The sequence below is a fragment of the Callithrix jacchus genome, chromosome 3, assembly GCF_049354715.1.
Source record: "Callithrix jacchus isolate 240 chromosome 3, calJac240_pri, whole genome shotgun sequence".
Taxonomy (NCBI): Eukaryota; Metazoa; Chordata; class Mammalia; order Primates; family Cebidae; genus Callithrix; species Callithrix jacchus.
The window spans coordinates 167,203,522-167,217,734 of record NC_133504.1 but is presented as its reverse complement, the minus strand read 5'-3'; the positions used below and the strand labels follow the sequence as shown (position 1 = coordinate 167,217,734).

Sequence of the window (14,213 nt, the reverse complement as noted above, 5' to 3'; positions counted from 1 at the left end):
GAGCTGAGTTCAAGTCCTGAACATTCTTGTTGATTTTCCGTCTTGTTGATCTGTCTAATACTGACAGTGGTGTGTTAAAGTCTTCCATTATTATTGTGTGGGAGTCTAAGTCTCTTTGTAGGTCTCTTAACAACTTGCTTTATGAATCTGGATGCTCCTGTTTTGGGTGCATATATTTAGGATAGTTAGCTCTTCTTGTTGCATTGATCACTTTACATTATATAATGTCCTTCTTTGTCTTTTTTGATCTTTGTTGATCCAAAGTCTGTTTTATCAGAGACTAGGATTGCAACCCCTGCCTTTTTTTTTTTGCTTTCCATTTGTTTGGTAAGTATTCCTCTATCCTTTTATTTTGAGCCTTTGTGTGTGTCTTTGCACATGAGAGGGTCTCTTGAATACTGTACAACAAGAAGTCTTGACCCTTTAGCCAATTTGCTAGTCTGTGTCTTTTAATTGGGGCTTAGCCCATTTACATTTAAGGTTAATATTGTTATGTGTGAATTTGATCCTGTCATCATGATGCTAGCTGGTTATTTTGCCCATTAGTCAATGCAGTTTCTTCATAGTGTTGATGGTCTTTACAATTTGGTATGTTTTTGCAGTGGCTGGTACCTGTTTTTCCTTTTTATATTTAGTGCTTCCTTCAGGAGCTCTTGTAAGTCAGGCTTGGTGGTGACAAAATCTCTCAGTATTTGCTTGTCCATAAAGTATTTTGTTTCTCCTTCACTTATGAAGCTTTTTGGCTGGATATGAGATTCTGGATTGAAAGTTTTTTTCTTTTAAGGATGTTGAATATTGGCCCCCACTCTCTTCTGGCTTGTGGTGTTTCTAAAGAGAGATCTGCTGTGAGTCTTGATGGGCTTCCCTTTGTGGATAAACAACCTTTCTCTCTGGCTGCCCTTAACATTTTTTCCTTCATTTCAACCTTGGTGAATCTGAGAATTATGTGTCTTGGGGTTCCTCTTCTCGAGGAATATCTTTGTGGTGTTCTCTGTATTTCCTCAGTTTGAATGTTGGTTTATCTTGTCAGGCTGAGGAAGTTCTCCTGGATAATATCCTGAAGAGTTTTCCAACTTGGTTCCATTCTCCTCGTCACTTTCACATACACCAGTCAAACATAGGTTTGGTCTTTTCACATGGTCCCATATATCTTAGAGGCTTTGTTCATTCATTTTCATTCTTTTTTCTAATCTTGTCTTCATGCTTTATTTCATTAAGTTGATCAATCTCTGATATCCTTTCTTCTGCCTGATCGATTTGGCTATTGATACTTGTATATGCTTCACAAAGTTCTTGTGCTGTGTTTTTCAGCTCCATCAGGTCATTTTTATTCTTTTCTAAACTGGTTATTCTAGTTAACAATTTGTTTAGCCTTTTTTCAAGTTTCTTAGCTTCCTTGCATTGGGTTAGAACATGCTCCTTTAGCTCAGAGGAGTTTGCTATTACCCACCTCCTGATGCCTACTTCTGTCAATTTGTCAAACTCATTCTCCATGCGGTTTTGTTCCCTTGCTGCCAAGGAGTTGTGGTCCTTTAGAAGAGAAGAGGCATTTTGGTTTTTGGAATTCTCAATTTTTTTGCACTTGTTTTTCCTCATCTTCATGGATTTATCTACTTTTGGTCTTTGATGTTGTGACCTTTAGATGGGGTTTTTGAGTGGATGTCCTTTTTGTTGATGTTGATGCTATTCCTTTCTGTTTGTTAGTTTTCCTTCTAACAGGCCCCTCTGCTGCAGGTCTGCTGGAGTTTGCTGGAGGTTCACTCCAGACCCTGTTTTCCTGGGTGTCACCAGCAGAGGCTGCAGAACAGCAAAGATTGCTGCCTGTTCCTTCCTCTGGAAGCTTTATCCCAGAGGGGCACCTGATAGATGCCAGCCAGAGATCTCCTGTATGAGGTGCCTGTTGACCCCTGCTGGGAGGTGTCTCCCAGTCAGGAGGCCTGGGGGTCAGAGGCCCACTTAAGGAGACGGTCTGTCCCTTAGCAGAGCTCAAGCACTATGCTGGGCAATCTGCTGTTGTTTAGAGCTGGCAGGCAGGAATATGTAAGTCTGCTGAAGCTCCACCCATAGCCACCCCTTCTCTGAGGTGCTCTGTCCCAGGGAGATGAGAGTTTCATCTCTAAGCTCCTGACTGGGGCTGCTGTCTTTCCTTCAGAGATGCCCTGCCTAGAGAGGAGGAATCTAGAGAGACAATCTGGCTGCAGGGGCTTTGCCAAGCTGTAGTGGGCTCTGCCCCATTCAAACTTCCCCCTGGATTTGTTTACACTGTGAGGGGAAAACCATCTATTCAAGCCTCTGTAATGGTGGACGCCCCTCCTCACACCAAGCTTGAGTGTCCCAGGTTGACTTCAGACTGCTGTGCTTGCAGCAAGAATTTCATCCAGTGGATCTTAGCTTACTGGGCTCTGTGGGGGTGGGATCTGCTGAGCTAGACCACTTGGCTCCCTGACTTCAGCCCCTTTGCTAGGGGAGTGAACAGTTCTGTCTCACTGGCATTCCAGGCACCACTGGGGCATGAAAAAAACTGCAGCTAGCTCAGTGTCTGCCCAAATGGCCACCCAGTTTTGTGCTTGAAACCCAGGGTCCTAGTGGCATAGGCACCTGAGGAAATCTCCTGGTCTGCAGGTTGTGAAGACCATGGGAAAAGCGTAGTATCTGGGCCAGAATGCACCATTCCTAACAGCACAGCCCCTCAAGGCTTCCCTTGGGTAGGGGAGGTACTTCCCCGATGTTTTGTGCTTCTCGGATATGGCGATGCTCCACCCTGCTTTGGCTTGCCTCCGTGGGCTGGACCCACTGTCCACCCAGTCCCGAGGAGATGTGCTGGGTACCTCAGTTGAAAATGTAGAAATCACCTGCCTTCTGCATTGATCTCTCTGGGAGCTGCAGACCAGAGCCATTCCTATTCAGCCATTTTGCCAGCCACCCCCTTAATTACAGTTTCTCCATTTCTAATATTTTTATTTTTCTGTTACTCAAGTATTCTGTTTCTTCTCCTTTTTCTATCTTTCACGTTTTACAGTTTCCCCTGAAGTATGATTCCTTATTTATGTAATTAGGCTAAAATTGAGCTGTTAGATAATTAGGCTAAAATTGTAGATTCTTTGCTATTTTTTTTATTTTTTAAAACAAATACCATTGATATTTTTAGTTTCAATATAGTGTTTGCAATTTTAGGAAACTTTTGGTATTATAGCACATATTTTATCAGCTGTTAGCTATCAGTTCATTAGTGTCTTCCTCAAATATGATGGTGTTTCTGTCATCATAATCTCTTCCACTAGATTCTTAATGGCTTTTTTTCTCTCAAGAGTTTTACTTAAAAATATTTTATAAAATTACTATTTCCAGAAAAATGCATGTTGTTAGAAAAATAAGAACGCATGCACAAGAATAAATTTTGAAATAAAACAACCCACAATTATATTGCACAGCAATTACTATCATTATGATACTTTAAAAATAATATATTATTAACATTTTTTATGTCATTGCCCATATTAATTGAGGCATATTATACTGTATTTTATTATATGAATTCATTATACTTTATTTAAATAATTTCTTATAATGGGTTAAATTGTTTCTTATTTTTCCAATGTAAACAGTACTTCACTAACATTATTTCTGTATGATCCTAGCAAACATATTTATTTTATTAGAATTATATTCTATATTTATACTAATAGAAGTAAGATTCCTACATTAAATGGTGTGTCAGTATCTAAGTTGGCTTTTTCTGTTTTTTGTTTTTTGTTTTTTTTTTTTTGAGATGGAGTCTTGTTCTATAGTCTAGGCTGGAGTGCAGTGGCATATTCTCAGCTCACTGCAACCTTCACCTCCTGGGTTGAAACAATTCTCTTGCCTCAGCCTCCCAAATATCTGGGACTATAGGCACATACTGCCATGCCCGGCTGATTTTTTGTATTTTAATAGAGACAGGGTTTCACAGTGTTGCCCAGGCCAGTTGCAAACTCCTGAGCTCAGGCAATCCACTGGCCTCGGCCTCCCAAAGTGCTAGAATTATAGGTGTGAGCCACCATGCCTAGTTGCTTAGTTTTGAAAATTATATAAATGACTTTTTTTTTAGCTTTGCTTTTCAAATTTTTTTTTTCCTTGTGAGTTTGGTTTAGAGATGCCCTGCAATCTTACTTCATCATCTTTCTACAAATCTTGTCAATTTCTGTTTTTAAATGTGTTAGAATTGATTCTAAATTTTTTCCTGATAAATATTACAATCAAGCAAGTTTTTTTTTCCCCCTATCTCCTTCTCTGGTAAAGTGTTATAATCAGGCAATTTTTATTTTTCCTAATGGAAAAGTTTTAATTAATTAATTAATTAATTTTTTTTATTATACTTTAAATTCTGGGATCCTTATGCAGATCTTGCAGTATTGTTACATAGGTATATACATACTCTAACTTTGTAGAGTTTTAGATTGTAGATTATTCACTGGAATATTAAAACTATCCCAATTAAAGTATATTTATGACATTATATTTTAACATTTCAATATACTTTATAGCATTTTAGAATGTAATTAAAGTATATGCATCATCCCAAATAGTAATTAATTTTGTGGTGATATACCAAGAATATCCCTGCTAATTTTATAAGTGTAAACATCCTATAAAGAAACTAACCAATTTTGTTGGATTTGTTTTTAAAGGTATTAATTAATCTTCGCAACCCAAATTATGAAAATGGTGATTCTCTTAGTTTCAGGACTCATTTGGGTTTAATTCAAATTCCACTGAAAGTAAAAGACATCCCTGAATTGGTAAGTATAGAAATTTAAAAATAAATTAACATCATTTAGGAGATAACCATTAGAAAAAATGTTTTAATACAGCATGTATCTAAAGCAATAGGGTAATCTACTCATTAAACAAATTAATAAAGTGACATTTATTTTTTTATTACAAATATGTGTATAGACAGAGCAAGTTGCTTTGCTAATAGGACTAAAAATGAGCTCATATTGACCTATAAATGCTTTTGCTTATTCCATATTTTAATAAACAGCATAGATTTATGAGACAGCTTGTTGGGATTCAGATGCCTGATGTATGGCTATAAGACTGATTGAAACAAATCGTGAGTTTTATAAAACTATTTTTAAGAAAGTACATTTTATTTAATTTGACCAGCTTATATGGAGCTTGTAACAAGGTGAGGCACTTAGGGAGATGGAGAACATAAGTTAATTAGAGATTAGCTTTGCTCTGGATATGGTAATATTTTTGTGAGGAAGTTCATTTTAAAATGAAAGGTGGGGGAGATTTCCTGATGGTGGAGTTAAGAAATTATCACTCCTTCTTTTCAAAGTCACCCTAAAACAATAAAGAGCATATAAATATTGTCTTTGGTGAAACTAGGAAGCCACTTATAACTCAGGGCTTTAATGTATTAAGATAGAGACCTGATAATAAATGATAGGGGAGAAGAAGATCAAACCTAATGTCTCTACAAGATAGAAAGTATGGATGACAAGTGTGTCAATCATCAGATTATTATCTTTCAGCTCCAAATCCTCCTTTTTGCTCTTTTTTATTATGCTGGAGCTGGACCCTGTAAACATTTCCCTTTTGCCAGCAGGCCTGATGTTAGGTTTGTCAATAGAAGGTTCTAGAGGGACACTGCAAGGCCATAGCTGGAGGAAGCTGCTTCCATTTCTAGGTCTTGTGTGTGGGAACCAGCAGACTGGAATGCAGGAGGCTCAATGATACTCACCTCAGCAGTTCTCAATAGTCTAGCTCTAACCTGCTCCTTGATGAGTTTTTCCCCTACCCTTAGCCTGCCTTCATGTGGCAGCTACCCTGCTTCTCTGCATAGATGTGCGTCTCAGCCTTCAGGCCAAGGGACCCTTTTCTAAGTTCTTAGTTTCTTCTTTGTTTAAAACTTTCCTTTAGCCTAGAAGTCATAGTTGCTGTCTGCATTTGCTTTTTCTATTTTTCCCTGTTCACATTTCTGGTATGACTTCTATTTCCTGACTAGACACTGACTGATGCAAGAAGCAAGATGATTTTCTCCACAGAACCTTAGAAATGCTCAAGAATTGGAGATAACCACATGTCACAGAAAACCATGGTGAGCCATAGGGCTGAAAATGGAGATTGTGTGGAAGTCTGGATCAGGAGAAGTTAGTCCCCCAGATTCCCATCACCATGCATACTCAGATGACTCCTCCTCCCCCACAGAAGACCAGAGGCGTATTCACTAGAGATCCAGATTCAGAAAGGCTCTACACTCAGGAGACCTCAGACATAGAGCAGGACAGGTATGAGCTACTCAAAACAGGGGTTAAGTGAAAGTCTGCTGGATGGTGAGACTAATACTCTCATTCTTACCACCACGACTCTACCTCCCCCACCCTCCACCTTCTTCCTTACCCTCAACCAATTCTAGAATGCTAGAGAGAAGAATAACAGGATTTTAGAGAACCCTTACAAAAAAGAGGTTGGCTGGCTATAAAGTTGTCTCACAGTGAAGCCTACTGCTTTCTATGCCGAATCCTTGCAGACAGAGTTTCCAGTCAGTGTTTAATTTTCATTTCTAATTAGGAATGACCAGTCTAGGAACCCCAGACTTTTGAACTTTTCCACTATGAGAGGCAGAGACCAAACTAAAGCAAACCCAAATAACAACAACAATAACAAAACCCAAATAGCCAAATTAGGGAATGACCACTAATAGGCATTTCAGGTTCTGATTTACATTCACATTCACAGGATAAAGTAGACAATAACCTGGCACCAGTTCACTTAAACTTGTGAATGAAACAGAACAGAAAACATAGCATGATAGTATACTAGCATGCCATTAGCAGGGAGATCATCACTGAGAGTCCTTACAGCCATCCAAATACTACTTCAGCGCTCACAAGGAAGGTATCCAACCGGAAATGACAAGTCACATAGGCACAACATAGGGAAGTCTCATACACAATAGGAGTCATTTCTTGTAATGTACATAAGCATAGCCTCTAAGTCCTCTCAAGAGACACCACACAGGTGGCTAAGGCCTGTGTTTTCCAATCAGTTTTTATACTCCACTCACAGTGTTCCATTTCAGATGTCATTTACCAGTCAAGAATCATACGTTTTCAATAAATAACATTGCCTAGTAATACAGTGGGGAAATTTCTCTTAGAATTGTTTTTTTGTGTGTGATTCAGTACATTTTTAGGGCAACAATGATGGGAAAGGTAAAGCTAATGTCATCTTCAAATGGACATTTATTCCCAAAAGAAGACTTTAAAGAAACCATTAATATTCTCAGAAATATATTACTCATGAAACAACAGAATTTCATTAATGCAAGAAAACACTTGAGGATGAAAAAGGTTTTTGGATTAAGAATATAGTATGCCAAAAAATGCATATAGATGAATTGAAAACAAAGCTGAGGAAATGTTTATCAGAAGATGTAGTAAAAAGTCAAAGAAATGAAAAGTAGAAGGGAAAAGATTTCTTAAATTACAAGATTAATCTACAAAGATTAACATCTGACCAGGAGTTCCAGAAAAGGGAAGCAGAGGGAAGAGAATTAAGTTTATAAGAATTTAAGAAAGATATGGATCTCCAGTGAAAAGGCTTGCCAAGTACCCAGTGCTGTGGATGACAGAAGATCCACACAAGGCACTTGAAAATGAGAAAACTGAAAATTTTTGTAAAAGGAAAGCAGAGTATGTTGGTGTCAGGAATCAGAGTGGCATCTTACTTTCAGCAGCAACACTGGAAGCCAGAAGATTTTGAAGTAATGTCTTTAAAAACCTGAGCGATTTCAACCTGGAAGTCTATATGTAACCAACAACCGTGAAGGTGGAGTAAACATTTTCTGATGTACTGATCTAAAATATTTACTCTTATTTAGGGAGCTCTTGGTAGAAGTGCTTCAAACAAGGTCATAAACAAAAAGCAAAACACGGGACCCAGAAAGCACGATCCCAACTGAAGAGAAGGAGAATTTCCAGAGATGATAGTGAAGAGAAGTTCCAGGACAAAGGCTGTACAAATGGACTGAAATACAACAATCCTAGATAGGAGCAGGAGGTTGGAAGGTTCCAGGAGGAAGGCCCGCAGGAAAAACAACAAAACTATAGATGATCTCACAGGCATGACCACATGTGAAATTATATTAAGGAGGATCTTTTCAGAGTTGTTGTGGCTTTAGGAAAAGGAAGTAAATGGTTAGAAAAAATTGTATAAGTGAAAAAACAGTTTAATTATGAACAGTGTGGAAATAAGTATAAGAATGGAAACATCGATAAATACCACATGCCTCACCAGTGAAATATTTACATAGTCACAATAATGCAAATTCTTAAGATGGATTTAATTAAGAATTAATATATAATTAGGATGATGGAAGTAAGGATGTGCATGAGCTAAAATCCTTATTTACCATGTAAAATCAATAGATGGTATCTGAAGCTGGTGAATTAAAAATAGCAATCTATATTCATATGGAAATAAGGTGATAAATACCTGGAAAAAAAACCTGAAAGTGATTGTGCCTGAGTAGAGGGCCAATTATGATTGTGCATGATGTGTGCATGTGTGTTGGGGAGGAGTGTATAAGACAGGGAAGTGCTGTTTTGTTCTTGAAAGTCTTTTAGCTGATTTCATTTCTTAAACTCTTTGCTGCATGAAGCCAGCCAACTTGAAGGAGTTTGCTAGTTAAAAAAGCAGGGAAAGGATAATTTAGGAAAAGATTCAGCTCTTGTGTGAATAAGACTACTTTGTATTCTGTCTGCCTGAAGGGACCTTAAACTGGATGCACATGCATTCTTAGTTATTGGAGAACAAAAAGCCTGTGGCTAATTTTCAAGAAATTGTGGCTATATGACTAAGAGCTACGGTTAGTCCTTTTATTCCTCAGTCATTACGGATAGTTGTTTCTGCCTTGCCTATATCATGTAGCTTGGCAATATAATGATTCTGACTCCAGGATGCGTGGTTTATCTGTGACCCCAGTTCTACCTGTACAAATATTGAACTTGGTGAGGCTCAGTGAGTCCCGTGATCCTATGATGGAAAGCCCTTAAACCTAATTACAATGTTATGTAGACTCATACATATTAAAGAGAAATTCCTTATAACAGATTTATTAACTCTAGAGTGTAGTTGTGACAAATTCCTATTTACTAATTTGATTATGTGGTGGCAGCTAGTTGATACTAAAGCTAAGTAGTAATATTTATTGGACAGCCTTGCTATGTCAGGCCCTATGCCAAGTATTGAGGCAGAGTGCAAATGTGTATAAGAGACAGTCTTTGTCTTTCAAGAGCTGCAGGCTAGTGGTGAAGTGGGCAGTAAAAATACAGTTTCAGTATGATGTGATTGTGTGCTTGGATAGAGGTTGATAAAGGATAATATGTACGCATAGAAAGTTGCTTATTTCAGCTTGGAATATTAAAGGAGGCTTTTTCAAAGATGTGATACCTAGGGTGAGGTTTGAAGGATATCTGAGATTAGGTCCATGTCTGCTGACGTTGAGTTAAAAATAGTCCAGAGCAATGAGGTAGGAAATGGATGTTTAGAGTTCTGTTTATGCTTTTTAACATGTCCTAGCATAAGCAAAACTCTCCATTTTAATTACAGAACCTAATATTAAAGCATTTATTGGGTCTAAGTCCTTTTTGTAGTATGAAGACTATTTTTAAAAAATGAATTACAAATGATTTTAATTATAGAAGAATGTGTTAAAATAAATGGAAAACAATGATTGAAAATGGAAGAATAACAAATTTTTACCTCTTCAGTCATTGAAAATTGGTAACATAAGATGTAGTACTTTTTTTAAGGTAGATACAGTTTAGTTAAAAATTGAAATATAATAGTAGTTATTTAAAATCAATACAAAATGAAATGTGTATATGTGTATTTTTTTTTTTTTTTTGAGCTAGAGTTTCGCTCTTGTTACCCAGGCTGGAGTGCAATGGCGTGATCTCGGCTCACTGCAACCTCTGCCTCCTGGGTTCAAGCAATTCTCTTGCCTCTGCCTCCTGAGTAGCTGGGACTATAGGTGCACATCACCATGCCCAGCTAATTTTTGTATTTTTTAGTGGAGACAGCGTTTCACCATGTTGACCAGGATGGTCTCGATCTCTTGACCTCGTGATCCACCTGCCTCGGCCCCCGCAAAGTGCTGGGATTATAGGCGTGAGCCACCGCGCCCGGCCATATGTGTATGTTAGGCTGAATAACTGGTCTTGTAAAGGATGTTAATAAATCACCAACTTAAATAATAATAGATAATTGGTAAGGATTAAAACTAATTCCATTTTTTAAAGGACAAGGAAGTATGGTTTTAACAATTAGAGTAGTAACAAAATACTGAGGCAAATATTAATAGAAATATTTAATTACTTAGGGCATAAAATGTGAATAATGTAAGGTTTTTATATATTTAAAAATACCAGACAGACATTATTATTTCCTTAGACATTACTAGATAAGGAGAGGAAGTCTGGAGAATAAATCTGATTTATTGTTATTTTAGCAGAGCACTTGATGGTCCAATTGTACTTAAAAATTAATTTAAGTTGTTTTGGATATTTTCAGTGTTTAGTTGATTAAGATCTGAGTGTAGGACAGTATCATAGAAAGCACAAATACAGGATCACAGTGGTAATTTTAGACAATGATTTTTGAAGATAAAATTGGTAAGTGATACGTATACTGAGTGTTTGTTTGTGTGTGTGTATGTTTCAGGAAAGGTTGAAGTTAGTTTTCTACTCAAAGAATAATTATCATTCCTTACTTTACTGAGTAGTCTGTTACCTAAAAAGGCAAAATCAAGAATGATTTTGGAAAGCAGTTCTTTTAAACAGTGGCAGCACTCATTGATCAAATGGCAAGAAATAACATTTTTCTTAGGTAGGAAAACTAGGAGAAAGAAAAGTATTGCTGATGGCTCTCTATTTGGAAAAATATATGTTTGTGTCGTTCCAATTATATATTAATATTTCCTGAATGCTTATATCTTTTCTATTCATGATTGTTTCATATGTAAATGATAAATATCATATAGTAATAACTAGTTATTCTTCTCCTTAATTTTGGACTAATGCATTATTATTTAGATGTTTAATATGTCCTTTTCTTTTTTAGGTATTTGAATAAAGCAAAGCCTCATTTTACATTGTGATTTGTATTTAAGCTGATGTTTAGGCAAAGGTGATCTTTTAACAATGTGCAGCAAAGTCTGAGATCTATGTTAATTCTGCATATGTTATTTTTCAGAAAGAATGCTTTGTGGAACTTGGCTTAAATACAGGACAACTGGGTATAGATGATTCTACACAAGTGCCTCCTGGTTAGTATTTTTCCAGTGGCATATAATTAATGATAAATGAGAGTGAGCTTAAGGTTTATATTGCTATATCCAAATTAATCTAGCAATATTTTTATATCTGAAAACTAAGCATGCTTTTGCCTCTCCTTGGCTATTGTTATTTATTGAATAGAATGAATCCTGTATGTTGTAATTATTAGAGTTCAACTAAATTTTGTCTTTTTATTTGAAAGTCTTTAAATGATTTCGAAAAGTCATTAGACATGTGTTATTTTGTTGTCAGAACTTTACTGGCAACATCCTTTCCTGGCCATCAGTATCTATTTTTATTTTTGTATCACCAAGTTAAGTGATCACTGACATTATTTTTGTATCATCAACTTAAGTGAACAGCTTCAGTTAACTTTGCCTTTAAAAATAGTGTATTTTAAACCTTAATAATCCAAGCAGTTTTCCTAACTTTTCCCTTTTTGTGCATAAATTCAATTATTAAAGAACTAGATTGGTATTTAGCTATAATAAAAAGGAAGTAAAAATTGACTTAAAGTTTGGGAGCCCTGTATTATCCTGGAAATAATACTAGATAGGGGTTAGGAGACTATTCCAGTCTTTTCTCTGCCACTGGCTAGCTGTGTAACTTGCACAAGTCACTATATATCTTTGGATTTGTTTCTTCCTCTATAAAATAAACAAGTTGGATATTATTACTATTATAATAGCAATATTACATAATTATTATTATTACTATATAATTAGAAATAACCATTGAGCACATCCTATATATTGCATCTATATTGTCTTATTTTAACCTCTCAGCAACTCCTTCTATTTCTATTTTTTAAATATCTTATTAATGTATAATGCATATAGAAAAGCACATAGATAATTAAGAGGACAACTTGAATTTTTACAAACTGAATACATCTATTAAAATACCCAGAACACTAAACAGAACCCCTCCTTCTGCCCTCTATCAATCTTCAATCCCCATTTCAAAGATAACTGATTTCTAGCAGCATAGATTAGTTTTTCAAATACTTGAACTTAATGTGAATAGATGCATACAATGTGTCTCTGTGATGTTTGACTTCTTTTGTTCAAATTATATTTGTGACATTCGACCATATTGTTGTATGTATTTGTAGATCATTTGCTTTCCAGTGTTCCACTGGATGCATATACCACACATTTGTTTATCTATTCTACAGTTGATAAATATTTGGGAAGTTTCAAGTTTGAGGATAGTACAAATAAGGCTACTATGATCATTCTAGTATGTGTTTTTTAGTGAGCATATCTATATTTTGCTGTTGGGTATATAAGTGAGAGTGTATTTTCTGGGTCCTAGAAATATTCATTCATTCATATTCTTATTTGTATATGTTCATCTTTAGAAAATAACTGCCAGTGAGTTTTAAAAAGTGGTAGTCCCAGTTTACACTTCTAGAGAGTCATAGTTTTGATGTATGTCCTTACTAATGCTTGGTGTATTTCATCTTTGTTTTAGTCAGTCTGGCAGTGTATAGTGGTATTGCATTATGGTTTTAATTTTTTTATATAATGTGATATAGGATTACTATCTCCATTTTAAAGTTGAAGATGTGGAGATGTTAAGTGACTTGCTCAAGGTCACAAAACTAGTAATATATGACACTATATTTCTTTCAAGTAACACTAGAAAGAAATGTAGTGTCATATATAGCTGTTTTTGCCTAAAATTTATTATTTTCAAAATATTCAAAACTTCCACCAACAATGTATGAGAGTCATAGTTTTGATGTATGTCCTTACTAATGCTTGGTGTATTTCATCTTTGTTTTAGTCAGTCTGGCAATGTATAGTGGTATTGCATTATGGTTTTAATTTTCTTATATAATGTGATATAGGATTACTATCTCCATTTTAAAGTTGAAGATGTGGAGATGTTATGTGATTTGCTCAAGGTCACAGAACTAGTAACTGGTAAAGCCAGGATTCAAAACTAAGCAGTTTGTCTCCAGAGTCTATTACACTGTGCTGCCTTCCTCCTGCCACTGTTGACAGCCTTTTCTTCTTTTATAAGAAGATGTAAAATATCTTATAAAATAAAATCTCTTATACTTTTATTCATGGCAAATGATAGTCATATAAGAAGAGGAAAGGAAGTAGTAGCACAACCTTGAATTATATTTTTATTTTTCACTTTTGAAGTAATCTTTAAGAATTATTTAAAATTATTCTAAATATCATAGTATCTATGCTTTAAAAGACTTAATATACTGTATTTTAAACTTACAGTGTGGATTTTCCTTCTTTGATTCACTCATAATAAAACAAATGTGTTTGAGACCCTACTGAGGGCCTCAGTCCCTGGACTGGTGGATACAGAGATATACATAGAATACATAGACATAAGACATAATCTCTGCTTTTAGGGGAAAAATGGTGGTAAGTGACAGATAAAATACAGTGTGGTATTTGCTGTTATTACATTTAAAGGGTGGTTGGAGCATATGGAAGAACAACTGAGCCTACTTGAAGGAGGTTGACAATCTCTTAGTTGATGTGGTTATTGTTCTTTCTCTACTTTTCAAAGCAGGGCTGCTAAAAATTGAATCAAATTAGTGTTTTTCTGGTGAAATTGTTTTTAGTGGTATAGGACTTGGATTTTTGCCTGACTTGTGAATTGCTGGCAACAGTGTTACTTGAAAGAAATGTAGTGTCATATATAACTTTTTTGCCTAAAATACATTATTATTTTATTTTTTAGTCTGTGTCTTTTGCTTTGACTAAATTTGGAATGTAATGCTAATGTTTGAAAATGTTGCTCATACTTGTGTTTGGCTAGAGGTAAGTTTTATATTCAGAATTAGGTTTAAGTGTGACTTAAAGAAATTGGTTTCTTACTCGTCTTTAAAACGTCTGTTACCTATGT

The 14,213-nt window shown here is 35.7% G+C and overlaps 1 protein-coding gene across 5 annotated transcripts in view; it reads left to right on the top strand.

Annotated features, from left to right (window-relative positions):
• Window positions 1-14,213, top strand: part of TBC1D19 (TBC1 domain family member 19) — a 155,154-nt gene that overhangs the window by 38,772 nt on the left and 102,169 nt on the right. For all 5 annotated transcript variants that reach the window (XR_013533519.1, XR_013533518.1, XM_035293925.3 and 2 more), the window contains exons 8-9: window positions 4,668-4,778; window positions 11,248-11,320. Coding sequence is in view for 3 of the 5 variants with exons in the window: in XM_035293925.3 (XP_035149816.3) it covers window positions 4,668-4,778; window positions 11,248-11,320 (184 nt within the window). In the remaining 2 variants the exon portion in view is untranslated. The remainder of the gene's footprint in view (window positions 1-4,667; window positions 4,779-11,247; window positions 11,321-14,213) is intronic.